This window comes from Diadema antillarum, unplaced genomic scaffold, assembly GCF_040938485.1.
Source record: "Diadema antillarum isolate AM-2024a unplaced genomic scaffold, OU_Dant_1.0 scf00000114, whole genome shotgun sequence".
NCBI lineage: Eukaryota > Metazoa > Echinodermata > Echinoidea > Diadematoida > Diadematidae > Diadema > Diadema antillarum.
This window is the reverse complement of record NW_027271003.1, coordinates 3,157,477-3,183,774: the sequence shown is the minus strand read 5'-3', so window position 1 is coordinate 3,183,774 and position 26,298 is coordinate 3,157,477. Positions and strand designations below refer to the sequence as shown.

The window sequence follows — 26,298 nt, the reverse complement described above, 5'->3', positions numbered from 1 at the left end:
TCGCTGCGGAGTCAAGTTGGCAAAGGGTATGGAAATCAGACTAATATTGCCTGACGTACGACGATGTGTAGTCGTTTTGTTTTGTGATGAGAGTATTTTTATCTGGGGTATTTTTTACTGATGTCATGTATCCAAAAATAATCCACACGCTAGGGCTCTTCGAATCTTTCATTACACTGGCAGAACTCCTTATCTCTACCAAACTGAGACCTGGGATTTCTACAAAGAACGGTAATGACTAATGTGTATCATTTTCATTTATGAGTTACTCGTACCGGATATATGCAATGAAGATTGCGGAGAAGGAGCTTGAGAAGAGGATCTGAATGAGATGCAATTTGGCTTTAGGCTATGAAAACATTATGGAACAGGTGCGCGCATCTGCTCCGCACGCCCCGCGCGAACTCGTTTAACACGGGAAGTGAACATCGAAATTAGCACTTTTTGATGAACTGACTGTATCTAATGCGAAGCAAGTCACTTTTTCCGAAAAACTTCTGGCAGATTTTGAAACTTTAAAATGTCCTGCGTATCATGGACTTGCAATTATTCTATGAGAGGAAAGGGTAGACTTTTTGGCATTAAAATTTCCATGTTTTCATCTTCCCTGTGGAGATCGGACAGTATAGATGCATTGCAAGAGGAATGCAGAGATAATTAAGGAAAGGGAGTTGTATCAGAATGTGCTTTGTTGATCCATTTGTCTTGTCTTTTCTTTTTTTATACGCACTTTGGATCCCTCATATCGCATGGGCTGACGAGCCATATTGACATCTCGGCAATGTTTCATTTTAATTTACAAGTTGGACCGTAGGCCTACATCTACCTATTAGTCTATTGACCATTAACTCTATGCACAATTTGTGTAATGTTTACTGTAAATTAAATTTAGGTGCAAGTTGTCGTCGATAACACCATCTACGACCAATGGCCGCGGATTCAACACATGAAAGTATTGTATCAGAAACTCAGTTTTTTGGAGAAAAATATATCCGTAGGCCTATATAATTATTGTCATGAGAGCCTGTTACACATCTAAGACAAACGTGAATGGATCTTTGTGTCTTGTTAATGTATTCATGGAAACAGCAATGGTCACATTTTAAAAACATTCAAGCGCAAAATAGAGTTACAAGCTCCGGAGTTTAATGTGGGGGGGGGGATGTTTTCTAGCTAAATAGTGACGTCGTTCATTCCTCTTGCTCGCTCATCTGGTGCAAGATAACTTTATGCATGTATTATAATTATGTTGACTTGATGACAATAGAAGCGCTCACTATCAGTCATGTTTTCATTATTACTATCATTGTCATTATCATCATATTTTATATATAGTCGTTTGTATAAGATAAAGTAAATGCATTATCATTTTGGGGTTTTGTCAATATTTCTTGTGTCAACCCCCCCCCCCCCCCACACACACACACACAAAAGCTGCACTTCTATAGGACCTAAACGCTTATGGGAGAAACGCGTTGTTGAGGGGGTGGGCTTGTGGCATGGAATTTAGGGCGTCAATAGGGCAGGGTGTGCAAGACGTGAACGATATGTTCATATACATGACTTGAAGTTTATTGTCTTTTACCTCATGGTCCCCGTCCAAAGGAGCAGACCCTGGATCTGCAAATCTGAAAGTACATTCCCGAATGAATGATATGCGTTATGTCTATACTGAGAGCATTGTTGACTTTGTAGACCTACTCAGCCCACTTACGGCCTCAAGTGGGGAATGGTGTCCGTTTACTGATAGTACACAAATAGGCCTACTTAGTAGCATCTCTGTTGTCCTTTGTGGCGGCTGTAAGTACGGTGACCTTTCACCACGTATTTTCGAGAAGAAGACGAAATTGTGATATTTGGGACCCGATGGGAACTTGGGCCGGAAAAGGAGGGTGTTTGATGTCCCTTTTAACAATTTTTTAATGAAGAGTGTTATGGGAAAGTGCATGAAGTCTAACGTTAATCGGAAAGTGAGTTAACTTAAGATCAGTTATCCGAGATATCTCTGATTAAATCTGCGTAAAAAGTAGGGAAATGATAAGAAAGTACAGGTTGTCGTTTTATCATGATATATTTCAAGAATATTCTTTGTTATGCAACAATCGGTCACAAGCTAGGTGTCATTCTACAGTTTAAATTTTATATCTTTTTAGAGACTTACATTGAAGTGTTGTAAAAATAACGCTTTAGCTCTGTTGCTTTCAAATTCTTCGAAGTCAAGCTCTTGTTACCCTGAGGGATATGATTAAAACCTGCAAAGTAAAAAACTCAACAAGAAAAGTAATCATTATCAAAAAAAGTTAGTATCCTTAAGCCGCATCTCAACCGAAACGATACCAACTCTTTAAGATGCAGGGATTACAGGCAGAGAGAGAGAGAAAAAGAGGGGGGGGCGATGTACTCCAGCAACCCTGCCTCCCTTTCCACATTATTTCTTGTCTAGTTTTCATTCTTTCCCTTTCTTAATGGGGCGCGTACATCATGCACGGCACGACTTGCCTTACACTCGCCACTTTCTACTAAAGAGTTAGGAGCAGCCCCTATTAAATGAAAGTATATTAGATCACCGTGGGGATCATTAGGTTTCAACTTTATGCTTACAAGAAAGGGCCAATGATGTTATTATGTTAACATTTGTCAGAAGGAATTTCGTTCAATAGAAATGACAAATGTTTGGAAACATTCTTCTCGACCGCATGACAATAGTTTAAAAACACCCACATAGAAACTGAAAATAGGTGAATCGTTAAGACTGTCATCATTTAAGCAGAGCGCTTTTCACAGTCCAGAACTCTCGATTGAGATAATGTGTATAAGTGGCGAAACTCTTCTCGTTATCATCGTGCCAAGCCATTCATGGCAGCCTCAGACTCATTATTCGCACCATGCTTACAGAGTGTTGAAACTTCCCCACGAACGCTACACAGAATTAGTTTGCAGTGCTTCCGTGAAGGGTAAACCTACATTTTATCAATACGCAGTGCCATCGAAATCGTTTGTTCAAGCACCGTTCTAAGACACATCCTCCATCTCTGCTATTGAAACTAAGGGCGTATCTCCAAACAATAATTGTGCATTGACTGGCCTACTAATAATCAAACTTAATCTTATGCTTTTAACCTAATCTATCATTTCGACGATATTTGTCACGTCTAGGATAATACAATGGGATTTTCCGAACAAATATTGGCTTTTGTGTTTACTGCAATCTGCCTGAGAGGTAACAACAGCTTTGAATTCACACTGCAGCCTGTCAGCGTGACGGCGAAAGAAGGCGATTCAGCTATCTTCAGCTGCACTTTGCTTCTTGACAGTCAATTTACTTCTGAATCAGTGTCTTGGGAGAATGGGCAAACTCGAAGGATTGTTAATTCGAATACGGTGACGATCACGCACGGTATTTCTGACGGTGTAATAACATCTACACTTCAGTTTGGAGTTGTCAACCGGGCACTGGACAATAAGTACAGATGTGTATTTCGCGTTACAGACCCCAGTGCACCTTTTGCCATATCTGGGTTTGGTAGACTAGAAGTGCAATTCTTCATGAGTGAGGAAGAACTCATATGTTCCGGACCAAATAGTCTCCGTCTTCGGCAAAGTGAGACAATCACCGTTGAATGCCGGGGGCCATCATGCAAGCCCGAGGTTGATTACGAATGGATTGAAAGTGCGGCACATTCGGCAGTCATTCCTACCACAGAACTAGAAACAAATAGCTACTTGAAAGCTCAGCAGGTTGTTCAGCGTTCCCTACATGGAAAATCATTCGTTTGTGTGGCAACGAGCTCGGCATTTCCAGGCCGAAGTGTCAATTGCTCGATAGGTCCATTTCAGGTCTTTCATTCACCTGTGGTGGAAATCATTCCGAATCAAATTGCGCTTGCTCCACCACTGACAGCTGAGGTCACCCTATTTTGTCGTGCTGAAGGATTTCCAGAAGTTGATAGGGTCTCGTGGTCATGCGAACCAAATTATGGCCTATCGAGCTGCAACTCTGACTCTTCCATCCTCACCATTATCCTGACCAATACAACGACTGATTTTACGATAAGCGTCACTTGCGAAGCGTCCAACATCGCCGGGTCATCAACAAACATGTCAGTAATTTTTATCAATCACGCCAACAGGTCTACTGTTTCTGACTGCAAATACAATACAGCTATCATGTCAGACACTAACAAAAACCTGAGGCTTCAATTAGAAAACAATCAGCAATCCAGAGTCCTCAAATGTTACATCATAATCGATGCTCTCAAGGACGCCGTTTTTCGTTGGTACCACAATGGTCGTATAATCAGAGAAAATCGAGGGGAACATGAATTTTTGCAGCTGCAGGATGGACCAAAGCTACTGGTTGCTCAAGATGTTATGGAAATAATAGATAATGGCATTTTGACATGCGAAATCATCACTCCATTGTATGAAAGAGTTTCGTGCAGGTTTCTTGATACTTTAGGGCCAGCAGGAGGTGACCCATGTGCAAATTCCTCCGCAGAATGCACCATCGATGAGTACATAGAAAGAGCGCCATCACCGATAGACTCTCATGTGATAACCACACTAATTTCTACCAGGGGAGTCACTGGCGGGAATTCAATGGGCTCATGGGACCTGTACTGGATGATTATTATATCTGTCTTAGTAGGATTTGCGTTAGTTGTCTGCGCTGTAATTGTCTGTTTTGTCTCACGAAGGCTTGCCCATCGTTCGGATGGTCAACAACGTTCAATAGAAATGACACAAGTCTTACCAAAGTCGCCTCTTTGCATGATTAACAATGGTTCCCAAGGCGACGCGGGGACCGATCCTGTTTACGAGATTCCGCAACAGAGTTCTGTTGATTTTAGTAGTGGACCTGGACTGGCTTCGTGCAGTCTCCCTCAGCCACCGCTTCCCTTCAATGACAGAGGGGGCCTGAAGATGGGAACACATTCCTTTCAGGAACATGCTTATGATACGTCCAGCATCCCTTTTCAGAATTATGAGAATGAAAAAAATACATCCGAGGACGCCAGGCAGTATGCAAATCATCGAGTTATTCAGTCTACCAAAGGAAACAAGAGCAGTTCATACGTCATGTCTAAGCTAGCAAAGGGGGATACATTCGATGCTGTGTATGATGACGCCATCGAGTCTTCACCAGCCTCCTCGTGCGGCGGGCTTCAGCATACATATTATATCTAAATGGTGTCATTAAGCAACGACAGAAGTATTATGTGGTTGAACACACACACACACACACACACACATACAAACGGATAATCTAATCAATGGCAGTGTGCTCTCGTTATAACGAACATGGTCCGGTTGCATCGAAATAAAATTCAGGCCGCAACATTATTTGCTACATTTTTCTATTCTTTATCGTTGTTACGTTATGACGAAATTTCGACATAACGCAGCAGAGCTGCAGGTCCCGAGGACTTCGTTATATCGAGAGTCCACTGTACTCAACACTTAGTCAACATAATTATTCTTATTCTCAGCTTACATTGTTGACTACATAGATCAGTGCCTATCGTATAGGAAATTTATAATACGTTTACCTAAACACAGGCGATGACAATGGGGGAGGAAAGAAAGGATGTTTAATTTTCCTGCTTCTTATCTTACCCTGTAGTAAAGAGGTCTGGGATTGTGTGGCTCTTGTAGGAGTCTGCATTAAAGATGTTTTGGTTATGTTTTACATTAAAAAGTTCATACATGTTTACTGATTCATTTAGATATCATCAATTTCAAGAGAGAAAATTATTCCAAAATAAAATTACTGCTGTCTTAAGGTTCTTAAGGTTTCTTTATTTATGATATGTATATGTATGTGTATATCTCATAACAGATTGTGTTTACATTTCTGCACTCTTGAAAGTGCTCTGAGCTTTGTGGGAAAAGCCTATTGATAATCACGTGAGATGTAGTGCAATACATTGTAAAAGTTGTACATACACGCTTTAAAAATCCTGATTTTAAACTTCCCCATTAAGGAAGTGAAAGGCAACTTATGTGGGAAAGCATCACAATGGAGAAGATGATATCGTGTATGCGAAAGTCTCCTCATCAAAGAGAGCGAAAGCGATTTTATGAGGGTGATTTCATGTCTTGATGAGAATACGACGTAAGTGCATAATTATCTTAGAACAATAAAGAGAAGAGGAGCATTTTACCATGACCTTTAGACAATGTTGGAGTTCATGTCTATGGGACATTAATTAGACAGGTTTTCTTGCATTTCGTAGTTTAGAAATCATAGTTTTAAAACAAATACCATGAATATTAGGGAAATCACCTGTTATGAGCAAGATAAATCTGCAAATAGCAAATAAATTGTCAAGCAGCCAGGTTAATGCAGCAGTGCTTTTGTTACAAGCAATGAAAATCACATTGGATCGTGTAACTAATAGGTACGATTATATAGTGCAAGTGCCATGAATTCTTTTCGTTCATCCTTCCTTCTCCTTCTCCTTCCGAAGGAAGTCACTTCAAACCGGCAAACTTAATTGCAGTGCAACAAGTGCCAGAGCAAGTTTTTGGCCTTCTGTTTGTGGGATTCATCATTTCGCCTTATTTCTCATTATCGCCGCACCAAAAAAAGAAAAAAGAAAAGAAGAGTTGTACTCCTTGCAATCACATGATATTTTCAATTTGTTTTTTGTGTGCGTGATGGTGCAGGAATATATTTCTATCAAATCGATTAAACTATTTACATTAAAGAGATGAACATCACGTTTAATGAGGTCATTTTGAATGAAAACGTGATCCAATTTTCATGTTATTTCAAAAGGAAATTGCATTCCGTATCTCATATTTGTTTAGACATCATAAACTATACTTTATCAAGTCCATGTTAATCTAAATGAAAGAGTTGTTATTGTCATTATTATGAATGATGGCACATCAGCTTTTTTTTTTATTAAGATGAAAGGCGTAGTGTAAGTTATCACAGTCAAGTTATACCCTAGATGTGGATGCAGTCATGCCGTCAATCCCTCGTTTGAGGCGAGTCCCCAACTGGAGTTCCCCAAAGTGGGGTGCGTATATTTGTCGTTTGGGAGTTGGGAGTCGAAGTACTTGTCCATTGCAAATAAACTTTCTGCTCAGACGTGACAAACCTGGAGGCCAAGCCAGGGTTTGATGACTCCAGCAGCTGTCGTATTACGTAAGAGCATGATAAGGATATCTGCCTGTGGCAGACCATTCAAAGTGAACTCAATTTTCTCTATCCTTTCTAAAGTTTTCAATTTTATATTCTATTGAGAAATTCTATGGTCATCCATTTTACATTTCGAACGAAAAAAAATTGACCAGTAAATAACGAAAATACATGAATAAGAAGGAGAGCATTGCCAGTTTGCCGGTGCTATTTGGCAGTGAGTTACAACGGGGAGGTGAGACTACCTCCCGGGTTACAATCAGCCTGCTGAGAAAGAGAGAGAGAGGGAGAGAGAGAGAGAGAGAGGGGGGGGGGGGGAGAGAGATGGGGAGGGAGAAGGGGAGAGACAAAATGGAATGACAATAGTTCCAGTCACTGCAGTACAAGCATGCTCTGTCTGCATACGCTGAATGTCTACACTCACACACACACACGTACACACACACACACGCACCATGGAGCTACATAGCCCATGCCAAAACCAAAACAATCTCCTCCTCTCGCGGTGCCCCCCCCCCCCCCTCCTGTGGTGCTGTGGGGATGACTGATGCTTAGATTAGGCCAGGGTCAAGAAACAGGTGTTTGATATCTTTGATTTTAAGTCATTGATTGCCAAGATATGCACTGGCATATTTACGGGGGTGTAGCCTCTTCAAACGAGAGATTTGCGTCATGGTTTTGAGTTTACACGAAAAGGGCTGTACGGGAACGTCTATAATATATTATGCATTCGTATCTAGTATGTTCCTAAAAAAAGCTATTGACCGAGATATCGCATCTTACGCGGTTTCTCTTTGTTCTTCTTTTATTTCTTGTGCTTTCATTGGTGGTTCCTTTTGTACCCTTCGAAAATGTCATTTCCATCGACGTACACTATGCCAGTGTTTGCAGAATAATATAGAAATCTATAACTGTACGTCGTGTTGGTGTATGTTCAAGGATGGTACCCAATGAAGGAAACACTTATGAAGATACCCTGACTGAATAAAACTTTAAGAGAGCTAAAGATTATCAATTTGTTGTGTGCGTTCCAGGAATTGTATCATTTACTTTAATGCCGATGATTTTGGGATCTGATTTCACTTCATTTAATCGAAATTTCGTTGTAACGGGAGTGCACTGTACTTCTTGTCGAACAGAAAGTGTCATGGTAGTTTGTGCTCACCACACACTGAGCTTCCCTGCTGAAAAAAAAAACAAAACAAAACACAGCGTCCACAGTGTGAGAAACACAGTGTGAACACATTGTGAACACACTATGAAATCTCTTCATGCTGTTAAATTCGAGCGTTTTAACAGTGTGAACACATTGTGAATCATCAATTCACAGTGTGACACGTACTGAACATTACCATGTGAACACTATCTGAAAACCAAATCACAGTGTGAAATTATCTCCACATTGTTAAATTCGAGCGTTTTCACATAGTCGACTATGTGAACACACTGTGGGACACTGTGTTCTTTGTTCTGTGTTCCAGTAGGGTTGCTACAACATTTCTCAATCTTGAAAGGCAACACAAGTCGTTGAAAGCGGAGTATGACAGAAAATGTGCCTCTGAAATGAACTTCTCCTGTCTCAGTTAGTTTTTTTCTCTGGTTATTTGTTTTGTTATGTTGGTCTATAGTACGACATTATGTTATCAATACAGTGCACTCTCGTTTAAACGAACATGGAAATGATGCAATTTTGAATAAAACGAAGTAAAATTCTGGTACCCAAACTGCATTAGTTATCATCTTCATTTTTAATTTGTTCGGCTATAACGAAATTTCCATTTAACCAACGGATAATATTTCACTAGACGCGATGTAAAGTAAAAAGCAGGTACATAAATCACTGAAAGGGCACCATCATGTCCCTACAGACAACCCACCAACCTAGTCCCTATAGGACATGCACATGATCTGACATAAGAACGGGTGTGCTTGTATCATTCTAAATATTCCCCTTGAAGTTTTGCCAATTAGTAGATATTTAGGTGTATTGAAGAAAATCATTCTTCGTGTCATCGATATCGAGAAATTCGGAAGATGTCAAAATATCTTTGTGAACGAATACAGGCAGCGCATAAATTAGAACCTATACTTTATACAAATCTCTATAATGACCAAACCATGAATACAATGAGATTATTATTATCAATAACTATGATGGGGAGATATTTATAAATCTTATTTTCTTACTTATCTAATAATCATCACAATCACATCATTGATGTGTGCTCTTTGTAAATTTATAGATAGATATATACATACATACATACATACATACATGCATACACACACACACACACATTTTCAAAGGGAGAAAAGATCACATGTTGTATAGCCTGCAATTACACCAATCTGCGAAAAGTTGCATTCCTTTGAATGCTGCAATCGAAAAACAATGCAAGACATTCTATAACGATAAACAATTAACGACAAAAAGCCAACTTCATGGAGGTAGGATTATTGGACCATTAAAAGAAACGTGAAAAACAGTGCAATAATGCTATTATTGCGTTGAGCAGTCATTATGCAGTGGACAAGATAAATTTGACACCGAAAAAATACATAAGTAGCGCATAAGAGCTAACGATCTTTAATGTTTGTACATTGACAAAGACATCATTCACGTATTGCATTCACATCCTACTCAACACCTGCCCCACCCCACCCCCCCCCCCTAAAAAAACAGAACAAAAAAAAAACCAAGAAAAGAAAACGAGCTACCTCCCAAGAAGTATATGACTGGACTTAGGCATATATTCAAAATTAATTCATCCAGAGGCAAACAAAGGGATGATTCTGCATAACCCTTCATTACTGAGTGTCAGGCGGCTATAAAGTCAAACTGAATACAGAAGAGCGACACCTCTGTATGTCATTCTGCTAACTGAGTGTGTGGTTGCGATAAGGGCTGCAAAATAACTGATGATGGCGAGAGAGTGTATGAAATGAGGATTCCACACCACAACAGAGAGCTTAGAAAATGATTGTCGCATGAAACAAGTCTACGCGGATGTGTTTTGTATTCATTGTGGTTAATGACGACAACTTTTGGATATATTCATCAAGCTTCAACCGTTCAAGCTTATAATGGTACAATAGATAAAAGGAAGACCTGAAACGTACCAGTTCAAGTTAACAAAAATTGAGAAAATAAAGCTGATTTTTCTCTCCGACATCGCGATGGGAGAATTTCAACTCATGCATTTATATCTACTGGCGGTAATGTCTAGCATCACATATTCAAATGGTAAGTGAGATATGTTTTTCGTGATTGATGCGTATATTTCATTGTCATTGTATGTCTGTCTCACACTAAATAAGACCTGTTTTTTCGTTGCGAATAAAGTCACTGTAATAATTTCGCTTTTCGTTATGGCATAATGTAATAAGAACCGTAAAGTGTAGTTATCTCCTCAAAAATTCGCTAAATTGTAATCCTTAACGCCTTTGATAAGTATAAAATATGAATACTGTACCTCTTTTTATGGCACATTTATAACTACATAATGCACATTTTTATATGAATATATACAATATGAATACGTGTAAAGTTACGTACTAATGCATTTGTATTGTAATGCGTATGTTTATCATGAAATTATACACATAACCCGTTATAAGCCTTCCTCTTAATATTAAAGCATATTGGGTTTCGTATGAACATGAGATTTCACTTTTTTTGGCATCAAATACTCACATTATATTTTGAGAAGTTCACCTGAAGTTTTGTCCTTTTGTTCCTGTTTTATATAATTTTTGTATAATGTGTATTGTATTACACATGTATTTTTTCACTGTTTCATTATGGGAATACTTATTGTAAAGCGCATAATAGAGACTTTACTGTACCATGCCCTTCATAAGCAGAACATAATATTATATAATTATTTTCAAGTGTTTTCATTCCAACTTTCAAATAAATATGTTGGCTTATTGTCTTTTGATTCGCTTTGCTCTCCAGCAGAAAAAGTGGTTGCCCTGTGTCAGAATGTCTCGGTAGATAGATCCTGTGTCCCGTGCTTTTTGAAAATCGTTGTCAATAAACGTGCCTTACACTTGGTAAAAGTGTGATAGGGGCTGCAAATCTTCAACAAATGTTCAGATATACATGAAATGGAAATAATTAGGACACACACACACACACACACACACACACACAACCAAATACCGTCTATCTCTTCAAGAGTATAGACAGAGAAAAGAAAAAGATTATGTAGTAAAACTATTATTCATTTAAGCGTGAAAGCTGAAGTGGCTCAAGTTAATACTTCATGAAAATCATAGTCCAAGATGATTATGTGTGATCCGTCATCACTACGAGGTGGGAAATTAAGCTGCAAAATAACGATGACCTGGGGGAAAAAAGAGAATAATAAACAAATATTTAAATTTATTAAAAAATAAGTAAACAAACAAATATTTCTGTGAATATCTTCACTCCCTTAATTCTGAATAGTCTGTTATAGGTCTTCCTTGCCGCTGTTACTAACGGCATATTTGAAATTGACCAATAAATAAATGTGATTTTAAAAATACCTATGATAACTCCTTTAATCTTGATTATCTGATAACTGTTGAAATAATGTTGGATTATATATATATATATATATATCCATTCGACTTGTCAGGGGATAAAAGACGTTATCGGTGTATTTCTCTCCATTGCTGTGCGTGTCAATGTATAGGATAGATGTGTGTAATTAGGCTCTATGCATAATGCAGTTGACTCATATTTTGATAGCCGATGATTCTTTTGCGTGATTACTCTCGCGACGCCGAGATGAAATCGTTACTGGGTGAATTCCGCCCAAACAACTGACACACTGCAAACACATCTAATGCAAAAGGCACGTCCCATGTCACGCATCAACCCTGAATCCAATACTGTTGGGACACGCATGTTTAAATCCCCTGATAAGCATAATGTCGACTTAATAATAATCAGTCCTTTTTAGAATCGCATTGAGAAAAGTCCTATAGAGCAATTTTTATTTGTTTTTAAATGACAGCGAGCAACTCGTACTCGAATTTTGAATATTTTGAATATTAAATCGAGGGGGACAGTTGTGTTCAGTAGTATATAACTGGCCTGTTTCCATTCCTTGGGGAATCACTGTCTATCAATCATCGGACTTCGTCAGATTCACTATATATCAGATATATTGTGGTTGCACCGAACATAATCATTATCATTTTGCCAGTTTAATCCAGATAGATGGTTCCAAGGAAGCGCGCACGCACACACACAGAGACACACACGGACACACACACAAACAAACACACCAGTCTATGCACTTGTTCCTATTGACAGGATTTATAATAGAAGAAGTGCTGTCATCCAAGGTCAGGTACTACAGGGATTGATATTGATAATATAGTTTGAAACCTTTTCCAATCTATCATCAATCACGAAGATCGCACTGTTGTCTCCCTATGCTGAGGCCGTCTTTATAAATGCATTTCTCCGCCTTTCATTACCGAATTAACGCACCTGCGAAATGATAAACCTCATTTCTTTTCCTGATTGACGCATCTTAGGAAAAGGAACTTTCGAAATAACGAACTGTGAAAAATTTTACACACAAAGGTCCCATCTTCCATTGGCATCTGTCTACATGTAAAACACAACACTACCCACCTGCCCAACTTGCCCGAAGCATGCTTTGGAATAGAAATCGCTTTCCGCGAAATAGCTAGAATACAAATTTAAACATCGACCGGAATTTCTGCTTTTCCTATCTCTTTAGGCGACTTTCCTCCCATCTTTGTTTTCAACGTCTGTTTTAGCCGGGAAGCGATTACAGGGCGTCATCAACTATGTTAGCCCAGTCAGTCGTAAGACTAATTATAGCTGGCATTCTAGCCCGAAAGGAAAGGAAGCACAAATGGGCTGGTAGATAATATGAAGCTATGTTGCATCTCTCGTTTAATTTGCGCGGAGATAATTGTACCGAGGTGTATATGAACACTCCTTGCACAGGGGTTAATCGATCCGAAGCTATTTGGCGTGGACTTTGGAAATGGGCAGCTAATAAGGGAGTCAATCGTCTGGTCAATCATTTGTGTCATCTTAACGACGGGTGGGACGAAAGCACTTTATCCTATTATTTGTGACCATCTCTTCCTGTGCTAATTACTCAGGGTTTTCGTGATAGAAAGAGAATGAGAGAGGAGAGACTGTCGCTTATCACTATGGAAGGAATAATGATGGATCGCTGCATTACTTTGTATAATATTCTCAGCCATGGTTATGTGCCTATACATAGTAAAAGTAAGAAGGGAATTCCACGGGTGATTACCAAGCCTACTTCACGTGAAGATAAGCTTAGAAATATGATATGTATTCTTGAAAGTAGAAAGTAGCAAGAAGAAAAACATCAACTGAAATTAGATTTAATAACATGCGTGATGTATGAATAGTTCATGTCCCGTTCGTCACAGAAACATGTTAATTCAAATCAATTTCAATTCAATTCAATTCTATTTCCATTTCCATTGAATAAACAGAAAAAAATGTATATGCAATACATTTACAGAACATATTTGTAACAATTTCAAAGAAAACGTACAAGTGGTCACGAGTAACAACAGAATTTCCTTTCTAAGGTATATACATATACCTAATACAAAGATTAGAATGGAAATGGAGGGTCCCACTAAAAAGCAAAGCTTGTAGGGTACGGGACCCTCGAAAAATACGTACACAAAATCAAAGAAACCAATGTCAACTGACATGAAATTAACTTAGGAAGGAAAAAAAAGAAAAAAAAAGAAAGAAAAAGAATAAAAGGGGGAAATGAGACTATGGTACAACACACGCCATCGTGGACACAAGCATACTGTACTTCATGATGGAAATGCAATAATAAAACAATAAAACGCTCCCTGGTTTGATATTGTGATTGATTGGGTGCATATGCCGGTATAAATGCATAGGAACGGATATAGAAAAGAGAAAGAGAATAGACTCACTGTTGTCTGGTACAATAAAAGAAATATCTGAGGTAAACTTATGTTAGACAGATTGTTTTCCTTAAAAGATGATTTCTGTGTGATATCTTAATACTTGTAAAAAAAAACACACACACAAAACAAACGACTTGATTGAGACAATGAAACCGAACCTAATTTGGTTGTATATCATAAGGTTTCAACAGAAATAATTTTTATTTGTTCTTAAAAGAATTCAAAGTTTGTGCTGTTATTATGTCGTTGGGAAGTGAGTTCCAATACTTTGGCCCCTCGTAGATGAAGGTTTGCTGAGCCAGCAAAGTCCTATAAAAATGGCAAATGAAATTCGTTGGATTGCCTTGTAGGATAATTTTGAACAGATTGATTTTTTGAAAACATTGATTCAAATATATATGGAAGATTATTGTTATTGTAATTATACATAAATTGTCCTAAATTAAACAAATACAAATCTTTAATTTTAAATATTTTATTTTCAAAAAATAACGGATCAGTATGAGACAAATATGCAGTGTGACATATAATACGCAGTAACTTCTTTTGTAGCAGAAGTAATTTATTCAAAAGAGTTTGATATGTATTTCCCCATACAAGAATACCGTAATTTAAATAAGGCAATATGAGGGATGAATATAATGTAAGCAGGGACGACAAAGGAAGACAAAATTTAATCTTGTTGATTATACCAATATTTCGTGAAATAATCTTACATATACTATCAATATGAAATTTCCATGAAAGCTTATAATCAACTGTTATTCCCAGAAATTTGATATAAGAAACATTTTCCAGTGGTGTGCCATCAAAAATAATATCATCAGGTAGTGCCTCAATGGAATTTGCTGAAAAGCATATATTTTGTTTTTTGAAGATTGAGAGATAATTTTAGCAAATTTTGAGAGATAATGTTAGCAAAGTATATTTCATCCTTTCAAATTTGCTTATAATTTAGACACACACACACACACACACACACATACTCACACACACACACACAAAGATGGAAATGCGTTTAGATATATACTGTACATACATACATACAACATACATACTTACATACATCATAATTATGATATTGCATAGCAACAGGTCGCAAATTTTCTTCTTTTTTTTTTAAGAAACCTGACGTAGAGCTTTGTATAAATGTCATGATTTTGCTCAGTATCTGTCTAATTTTGATATCAATTTGTCACAGTTGCTCTCATTTGAAGAAAAAAAGTTTCCCTTTGTCCTCTTTTGGAAATGATCAAAAGAGTGACAATGACCAACATTTTCTTTTCTGCAGTTATTGTTTTCGCTTTTGTAAGATTTGTGTCTTTAACAGTTTATTGAAATGATATTGACCTTATTTCTTCACACTTTTCGCAATCTATGATATCCAAATATCTTATATGCAACTATAATTATGTATGTCTGCAAACAACTAAATAATGAACACACACACAAACACACACACACACACACACACACACACACACAGCTTAACTAATTTTGACCCAACTTCATAGAAACCGAGTAAGGAAGTTTGTCTACCATTAATTGGGCACATTATCAATATAATGATTATACAAACTTCATTTTGATTCTAACCGTAAAAGTGTGTGTGTTCTGAAAACCATTCATGATAAAGAACAGACAGTCAGATGTACAGTTACAGATTGCATACGCGTCGATCTGTGGTTACAATGAATTCGTTATTCCGAAGGTTTGTTAATCTGAACGTCTACCGAACCAGAAAAAAAAAAGTTGTACCTCCCTAGTTCTGGTAGTACGCACTTTCTCATTCATTTTCGGATGTGTAGAATAACAACTTAACAAATGTTCGGATTTAAGAACATTTTGTTATCCTGAATTTGGGCGTTTCCGCAAAACGAGCCTTAGGCATAACAAACCTTATTTCATTCTCTGATTAACGAACCTTCGGAATAATGAATCTCATCATTCCGAACTATCTCCCGAAACAGTCACGGCTCTTCACGAGACAAATTTCACGGAGAGTATCATCGTCTCGCACCTCCTGGAGAATTATGGTCCCCGGCAGGTCCGCCCGGTTGCGAACGTAAGCAGGGTCATCGACATCTCCTTTCGGCTGCTTCCGGTGGATCTTATCAACTTCGTAAGTTCCTTCTTTTTCACCCGCTTTTCTTTTTATAATCTGCATCCTCTGACGTGTGTTCATTCCCTTTTCAATTTGTTTATTTACATTCTAATTTATCAATTCATTTTTTTTCCCGCATGGCAGCATGGTTGTATAGCAAAATGTCTTACTTTTCATTCATGTCATCGGGTTTGGAGTTTGTTGTTTCTTGGGTCCTGTTTTCAAGACTACGTTATCCTGCTTTTCTTTTCGTCTTTTTTTAGGGGGGTATTTTTAGTGGTATTACACGTAGAATCAACGTGTATAAACCATTTCAATTACGTATAGAATGTTATAAGCTGTTATAAGCTGTTGCGAATTGCAGTTGGATCAAACTGTCACCATGCGCAGGCTCGAGGGTAAAAGTGCATTTACAATGTTTACGACAGCGTCGTTGTCAATCGAGAAAACAACATCTCGCGAAAATGCCTGTGAACTCCTCATTCGCGAATATATCAACAGCTTATACAGTTCACCACTCATTTTGTTCCCCCTTCTCCAGGATGAATTCAATCAGATGTTGAAACTTTCGGCGTATGTCCGCATGGTAAATATTCAATATCGTTCATAATCATATTTAGCACCTCCACTTCAGGTATTATATTTCTATGTATGAGATATCGGCATTTCGCTTTCGTTAGTATTGCAATTTGATTCCACGGCAATTTCGGAAAAAGGTAAAAAAAAACAAAAACGCTTAAGATAAAGTGTCAGATGGAAACTGCATGAGATGAACATTTAGATAATGTAACCATTTTTTTTTTCTTAGCAACAGTTTTAAATTCTCCAAATTAAAACATTACTTTCATAGAAGAGTGGAATGAAAAGGTATGATCCCCTCAAATGAGTGACAGGATGTCTTCTTCAGAATTTGACGTTAACAGAAAATGCATGCCTTAATGTCGTTGTTTTGTGATTCCCATGGTATAAGAAATCATAGGTGCCTGTTGAGACTTCAAAGATCTGAATTTTGACATTGACTTAGGTTAAGATTATTGCTATTCTTAATCATTTCTTCATTGTATTATGCCTTGTAATTATGAATAAGGCTATCTGTAAATTTATTCTATCATGGGTATAACAGGATCGAACATCTATAGGCAAAATGAAGCAATTTAGAAACATGCTCACATAGTGTTCTCTATGATCACAGAAATAACCTGACCAGACCTAACATCTAACATAGAAACTTGCGTTAATAGTTGATTTCTGGACCATGCATCTGCGAGAAAACCCCAACCATAATAATGAGTTTCAAATAGACCTGTTCTCTCCAACGCAATGTTCATTATATGAAATTCAGTCGTACATCATGTCGGAAAGGAGTGGATATATTCATGCACTGATTGACTATACAATTGACAAAATAGCATTATTTCTATTCCTTTTATTCCGTGATCATTGATGTCAGACATGGACTGATGAGAAGATGGTGTGGGACCCCGACGATTACGATGGCGTCGATATCGTTACCGTTTTCCAAGACGATGTTTGGCTACCAGATATTACATTGTATGAAAAGTAAGCACAAACACAACAATGACAATGACACTGGTATTATGAACAAACGTATACCCTTCATCCAGCTTTTGCCAGCCATTCTTTCTTCCTTCCTTATGGTTCCTTCTATCCAATAACCCATACCTGGCAAGTGCACGAGTTCCATCAATAGATACGAATCTATTTCCCTATAGTTATGCATGTACGCACTATATTTTGACAGAATGAACTTGAGTTATGTTCTATTTTACATAATTATATTTATCATTAATTTATTTATGATGCAGATATATAGTTACAGCTGTGCGTATTTCTATGATGGTATATAACACTCTTTACATTTTCTCCCTACCTCTGTGTCATTCCCTATCGTTCGTCAGTTAAATCTTTATTACTTCCTAACACATAGTGCCACCTACGGCCTCTGCTCTCTTTTGTAGGTGAGGTCGGCGCCATTATAACCTCATTAGCAGTAATATTCCACGTTCGAGAAAAGTCAGTTTCATTAACGCTTCAATCACAAACCCGAACCACGCCTTAATTTCATTTCATTCACTTCTTTCATAGCGGGCTTTTTAACCAACCATCAATAGCAATAGCATCGCTTAGACACGTTAGGTGTATTGTGAAGCAGGCGTCGGCATGCTAACGCCATCTTCTAAATACATTAAAATGACATAGACATGGATAGAATTAAATGCTAACATATATAGTATTTCATATCAAATCGTGCCGTACAGCGTCGTCAAGGATTTCATCAGCATCGGAAAGACATTCATCCTGGTTTCGAGTGATGGCTTAATGGACTGGTATTTTCCTGCCGTCATGACTACCTCCTGTCCAATAGACATCACTTACTTTCCCTATGATCAGCAGGTGTGCAGTATGACGATTAGCCCGTGGACGCTAACCAGTAAAATGGTAGGCTGCTATCGATGACTCTTTTCCAACAATGATAATGGTAATGAGGCGTCCTAGTTTTCTCTCGTCACGACCTCGCGCTAGTAAATGCAGGCAGAAATTGACCTCTGAAATGCTTTCATATCTACCTCCATGGCTTTACGGTGATAACTTAAACCTCACGCAATCACGATTTTTCATTGATACCTCTAGATAACATTTTGATAGTTTGCCACTTCACTTGTTTACAACATGTACATTGTATATACGGGTGCTTTTTTACAATAACAATCCTTGATCAATTTCCATGCACAAACGACGAGCTCTCATGGTTTGGGTTGGTGGCGGATTTAGGGAATTTTACACAAACATAATTACAGCATCTGAATAATTATGTATACAATGTACATGTATCTACATTAGGTTAAAACTATTGCGTGAATAAAACGTAGCAATAGCATTAACATGTGTTCAGTCGAAATAGTAAGAATGACATAAAAATGTATATCGTATATATATATATCTTGCGGAAAAGACATGCGTTCAGATGTCTGTTGTCGCTGTCTGTTCGTCCTTTGTGCTTTCTTTTGCTTTTTGCTACCTTCCCGCTGCAGGTAAATTTTCGACTCTCTACCGAAGCCGACGCAGAAGTAGATCTTTTCCGGCGGAATGGCGTCTGGGTTTTGTCCAGGAGCGCCCCAGAGAACAATTTAATCGAATCATGTTGCTATGATGTGGCTTGGACGGCGGTCATGTATAAGATGTACATCACCAGGGAGTCAGGCTTTTACACGAGGACAGTGGTGGTACCTGCCTTCTTACTGACTGTCTTGATGGCACTGGTCTGTTGGTTGCACCCGGCTTCCGGTGAGAAGGTCACCCTGGCGGTCAGTAACCTCCTTGCGCTGATTCTCTTCCAGCAGCTCGTGTCTGACCGGATGCCACCAAGTGGACAGACAGCTTCAATCATGGGTAAGAGCGCAATTCATTCAAGGACCGCCCTTGAAATATCCACATGATCGCAAATCTTATGAGAAAATACAAAAATCAAGCCTGCATCATGCTAATTTTATCTAATAAACAAGAGAGGGCAGATTCCTAACGAAATAATATGCCCTGGATATGATTCGGATCCATGTGTTCTCTTCTTTCAAATGTGTTGTCTTCTTTTTTATATTCATATTCTCAAAATCAATTTCAGAATTGCACATGGTTAACCGTTTTGTGTTCGTGGCATCCGATGCAGTACAATCTCATCACACGTCATGTCATCTCTCCTTCTATCTATCATATCTATCTATCATATCTATCTATCCATCTATCTATCTATCTATCTATCATATCTATCTATCTATCTATCTATCTATCTATCATATCTATCTATCATATCTATCTATCCATCTATCTATCTATCTATCTATCATATCTATCTATCTATCTATCTATCTATCTATCATATCTATCTATCTATCTATCTATTCTATCTATCTATCTATCTATCTATCTATCTATCATATCTATCTATCTATCTATCTATCTATCTATCTATCATATCTATCTATCATTCTATCATATCTATCTATCTATATATCTATCTATCTATCTATCATATCTATCTATCTATCTATCTATCTATCTATCTATCTATCATATCTATCTATCTATCTATCATATCTATCTATCTATCTATCTATCTATCTATCTATCATATCTATCTATCTATCTATCTATTCTATCTATCTATCATATCTATCTATCTATCTATCTATCTATCTATCTATCATATCTATCTATCTATCTATCTATCTATCTATCATATCTATCTATCTATCTATCTATCTATCATATCTATCTATCATATCTATCTATCTATCTATCTATCTATCATATCTATCTATCATATCTATCTATCATATCTATCTATCCATCCATCTATCTATCTATCTATCTATCCATCTATCTATCTACATATCTATCTATCCATCCATCTATCTATCTATCTATCTATCCATCTATCTATCTACATATCTATCTATCTATCCATCCATCCATCTATCCATCTTTCTACCTTCCTATCTATCTATCTATCATATCTATCTATCTATCCATCTATCTATCTTTCTATTTATCTATCTACCTATCTATCTCTATCTATTTATCTCTTTATTGATATCTTTATGTTTTTAAAAGATAGTCTGTGGTATTCCACGTGTTTACGGAAGATGACTGATCTTTTGAATACTGTCGGGTTGATCATAATCATGCTAACCTGACACATGAAAACTCGACGAATCGTCACCATTTACAGGACATGCAATGACTTCATGCTTGTATGTGAACTTCACTTTAGCAAGTTTAGGTCAGTTCTTTCAAAGAGTAAAAACGAACAAACAAAGAGACACAGAGAGACATTGTCATACGTGTACGTTATCATCATGCATCGTCATGATATCCACTATCCCGCAGTACATTGTGGCTGCTGTAATTTGCATGACCAGTATTAGGTCTATTTAAGCCTTATTTTGTGAAAATTTTGATTTGATTTATCGGTTTCTGTATCATCATTGTACATACACATTCATGTACAAACATAAATATAAGTTGTTCACAGAGTATTTTCTTCTACATTGTCTTTGCACAATGTACAGCAAAACGTACAACAAAATATACAACAATGAATAATACAGAGGGGCTACAGCATAAGCGTGGCTTGATTTGCTTGCAGCCCTCGTACAGACATACTATTGTAATCGGAAGGAGAATAGAAGGGAGGGATGACTTGCATAGAGAAAGGATAGTTGAAAGGAGAAAGGGAAAGGAGAGGTCTATCTGCTTTGACTAAAGGTTTATACAAAGTAAAATCACCTGTATCACTGATTAGCAAGGCATGACAAAATATTTTCTCACCGAGGTACAGGTGAACAGTTGATACAGGTCATGGTCGGTTACATAATTACATAATAAATTAAATCCGTCGATATTTCTGCGAAAGAATTTCCTGTATATTACATTAACAATGACAATGGAATTACTGATATCCAGAAAGCAACAATGTTTTTACATTCCGGACGATTTTCATGATTTCGCATCATGTAGTACATAAATCAATAGCTCCATGTATAGATTCGTGGAATTTGATGTGGTCCTTGAGCAGAGAAACCAATAAATTGAAAATCTTAAACAAATTACACTGAACAGTGTCGATGACATCAGAGCCTCATATATTTCAGAAATGTAGCAGTGCAATTCCATTACAATACCACTTGCTCAACAAGTTCACCTGTGAAGAACCTATGCATGCCTTCTTCTCTTGTTCTGCTTCCTTGAGCCCCAACTCATGCATTCTTATGGTGAGGCTGCTATGTCATCATCCTTGTTCATTGCAATTTGTTATAAATGTTGAAAACATTCTCATTCCTCATCCCAATCACTATAAATTCTGAAACTCTGTGCTCAGTTTAACTGATTTATAGTTTTTCAAATGTAAAAGTCTGAAAATCATCCGGAGGTCTCCTTTAAGGGACTGTACAGTACTGGTTTAGGTGGGGATTCAGGTTTTGAACATTCCTAAGTGAGATACTGAGAAACCTCTTATGAAATATGAAAGAGCATGTGATTTTAAGAAGGATTCAACGTTTATTTGATGAAAATTGGTTTTCAAATGGCTAAGATATCAAAAAAAAAGTGATAATAATAAAAGACTACAGGCCGCGCCTTTTATTAGAATCTCTTTGTTTCACCTTGTTTTTTTATATCTCAGCCATTTCAAAACCGATTTTCATCAAACAAACTTTTGATACCCCTTAGAATTGCATATTCTTTGACATCTCATAGAGTGGTTTCTGAATATCTCGCAAAACGTTAAAAGCTAAATCCTCACCTCGACCAGAACTGTACACGACCTTTAAACTTCGAATTTCAGAAGGAAGAGAATTCCAAACATCGGGTTCGGTGTGTCTGACAGATTTCAGAGCCATCACTGTTTTGGGATTATATAAATGATTATAATTATAAATGAGAAAAGATTAGATTACTACGGTCATAGTTAGTGGTACCTTAACCGCTCCCTATAGGAACCTGGTGGCCTTTGTATTAAGTGTATGGGCATTTCAGAATTCAGTATTTAATGGGTAAACTGTTCTTTTTTTCAGTTTTTTGCAGCTAGCCTTTCCATGCAAGACCATTACTCACTTCTTTGCTGACACCAATAACGATTCCTACCACAGCTAGCCACAGGTCCTATATCACTCAAAAAAAAAATAAATACAGATTCCTGACTTGTTTTCTCCAAAGTGAATTTTTTCATCGTGATGATTGGCCTAAGCTGCACGGAGGTCATCTCAGCTATCCTGGTCCTTAGGGTGTATCACGCCGGAGGAGGCCGAAGGCTCCCCGACTGGGTTCTACAGGTGATGCTTTCTCGTCTCATTACCCCTCTCTACTCCGGTGGTAATTCGGATAACATCATCTTGATGGAGCACGAACGATACAAGTGAGGAATTCAAAGCTTTTGATGGAATCATACATTTGGAAGACTGTTGTATCAGCAACAGAAAAAGAACCCAAGATTCTACACTCTTTGCAAGACTTTTTATGATCACAACCTTTGCTGAACCGTGAAAAGAACACGGTTTCACACAGTGTGTTCACAGTGTGTTCACAGTGTGTTCATGGTCGACTATGTGAAAACGCTCGAATTTAACAGTGTGAAGATGATTTCACACTGTGGTGTGGTTTTCACAGAGTGTTCACATGTAGTAATTTTTTGTTTCACATTGTGAATTGACGAATCACATTGTGTTCGCAATGATAAAACGCTCGAATTTAACAGTGTGAAGAGATTTCACACTGTGGTTCTCACACTGTGGTTCTCACACTGTGGTTCTCACACTGTGGTTGTCACACTGTGAGACACTGTGTTCTTTCCAGCAGGGAATGCCGTCGACAAGATGATTTTTTAAACAATGGAGTAAAATTGGAAGATATTTGATAGTATCAGTGTAATTGAAAGTTATCTAATATTTAAGATCTCTGAAGAGCGGTAACTGCCACTTTTACCATGCAATGTAGAACCTATATGCAAATTCTGATACGTTTATAGCCACCCCTTCCCCCTTTAAAGTTGTAATTCCAATATTAATTGATGTATTTATGCAAATGGCATTCAATTCATTGGATTCTTTCCTTACATAAACGTGGATTTCTTAAATACAAAATTACTTCGAGATACTTGTAAGGAGAATGTAATAATTTGAAGAGCTAGAATCAGTGTAATCGTGGTTTCTATTTCTGCGTACTGTCTTCATAGAATGTTTTAACAAAGCGGTGTAGAATTTGTAATCAAACCTACACAAACCTCGAAAATGTGTGAAATACAACAAAGGTATACACGCAAATGGAGACAGATTTTAGAGGAACCAAATAATAAGAGTGTGTACGATTACCATCATTTATGAATTGTATTACTTGCTTCCCATACGAAACCAGTTATAATAAATAAACTATCATTGCCTGTCGCATTGTATTTGCCAATGCACTTGCACACGACGAATCTACCGACAGAAGAGATAAGCAGGTAGAATAGGTAATGGTCATGCAATTTCCTGTTGTATGTATATCGAGAATATAAAGATAAAAATATATACTTGCGAGTCAATTTTTTTATCCACAATATAATATTATTCTACAGGTTGGAAAAATCGGAATCCGCAAAAGGCAGCACCCCTCCCAAAGACGTCCCCGGTCGACAAGATAGCGTAAATAATCACGAAGATCCGAATGGCACTGCAGTACCAGGAGAAACATATGGCGCCACCACGAAGAACCGCCGGAGGGCCGATGACCCGGAAGTGATAGCTCGGACGTGGCAGGAAGCTGCAATCATTTGCGACAAACTTTTTTTCATGCTCATCATTTTTGCCACGATCATTGCCTGGGTGTATGTTCTCGTCAGCTTCCTGGTCAGGACTGGTTGATGGCACAGGCCATGGTAAAAGTCCATTCTTAAACATTGATATTCATACTGGAGTAATTATCGTTGGCCAAGACATTTTAATTTTCACACCCATTCATTTTAGGACCTGAAGTTTTACAAGCTACCTTTTCTGTAGATCGCGACATATTTCTGTTTAACTTCTTACAGACACCTTTATACCATAACATACGATCATTAACATTTGTGTTCTGTACGTTCTATATTATGTAATGTGCAATCAAAAAGAATGCTTGTATACATTTTATGTTCTTATTGGTTGTATCAATGTCAAAGAATTTGTTATCGTTTAAGTGAAATGGAAATAAACTAAACTAAATGTACACCTATGTGAATTGCTGATGATCTTAAATCTTGGTTTCCCTTGTGGTGAGGTAGCTGCCATTTCAACGGGAGAGGTCTTGCCAGACACACTTACTGTAGTCTGAGCATCTGTTGTACTTGTAAAGTTTAATAAAATTAGATGTAATGTAGGTATTCGCATTCTATACATAATCACATAAGGGTCTTCACTGTGTTTTCATACATGTACCTTATTATGTTAAGATGTGTGTGTATATTTATACATTAATACTTGTAGTTCTATTTCATATATCCATTTTCAAGTTCAGTCTGTATAAATCATGAGGTGAACAATTATCTTTATTCCTTCCAGAAGGACACATGAGAAAATTCGAGGAATAATTTTTCTCCTTTGATAACATGGGGCTAAAGCTTGATTATTTTTATCAGCCGGATCGCGTGTTTAATATAAAGACTGAAAATTAAAGCACCACTGAATATATTCCAGCAAGATCGGCTCACGTGTAATAATTCTGTATCTAGTATTATGTTGTATAATAATGATAATAATAATGATAATAATGATAATAATAATAATAATAATAATAATAATAATGATGATGATAATAATAATAATAATAATGAAATAATAATAATAGTAATTGACAGTGCATATATAACGCATAACACATAGTGATAATGTCCCTACGCGCTCATACACATGTATTTTCATGTATACACATGAAAATATCTTTCTAGAATATATGCACCTCTCTTACACCTTGATCACTGTTTTTGTTTTGAATTTCACTCTAGTTCTAGCTCATACACGATTGCTCTTAATGTACATTGCTTCTTGTGTCAACTTCCATATGAGTCTGTTGTCTACATCGGATGCATGCACGTACGAAGACAATGAAATTAATCTGAGTTCAAGTGCTTTGCAATATTATGATTATGTGTATTCAACCTTGTGCTATTCTTCACTTATTTGTTCTATTACGTCTGATGGAAATGTTGAAATAAACCAAATTATATTCAATGTGACACATTCTTGCATGGATCGTGTTGTGTTTATATTCCAAGAATTTCCTTTTGATGAAGTAGTTACTTCTACATTGGTATTAATTTCAATGGCTCGCACTGCCCTACTTGGAGGCAGCGAATTTCACGACAAAGTTGTCAAGGCTTTTTATTGGTATCCACAGATCATTATATTTGTGACAGTTTAAGCCTTTTTTATCATAGAAAAAAGAATAGCGGCTAGATTTATGAATGGAATAATTTCACGTTGTTGCAAAATTTGCAGGCTGGAACGACTGCTAACGATTATTGGTAAGATGATATATTTGACATTTAGCCGGATTA

At 37.3% G+C, this 26,298-nt stretch overlaps 1 protein-coding gene across 1 annotated transcript; it reads left to right on the top strand.

The window, feature by feature from the left end:
- Positions 1 to 4,737: 4,737 nt before the first annotated feature.
- Positions 4,738 to 24,631, top strand: LOC139719746 (neuronal acetylcholine receptor subunit alpha-6-like). The gene is made up of 8 exons (XM_071631136.1): positions 4,738 to 5,158; positions 16,084 to 16,235; positions 16,759 to 16,803; positions 17,668 to 17,777; positions 18,497 to 18,677; positions 19,271 to 19,628; positions 22,950 to 23,148; positions 24,346 to 24,631. The coding sequence occupies exons 1-8, from the start codon at positions 4,738 to 4,740 to the stop codon at positions 24,629 to 24,631; spliced, it is 1,752 nt and encodes a 583-aa protein (XP_071487237.1).
- The last annotated feature ends 1,667 nt before the right edge of the window (positions 24,632 to 26,298 follow it).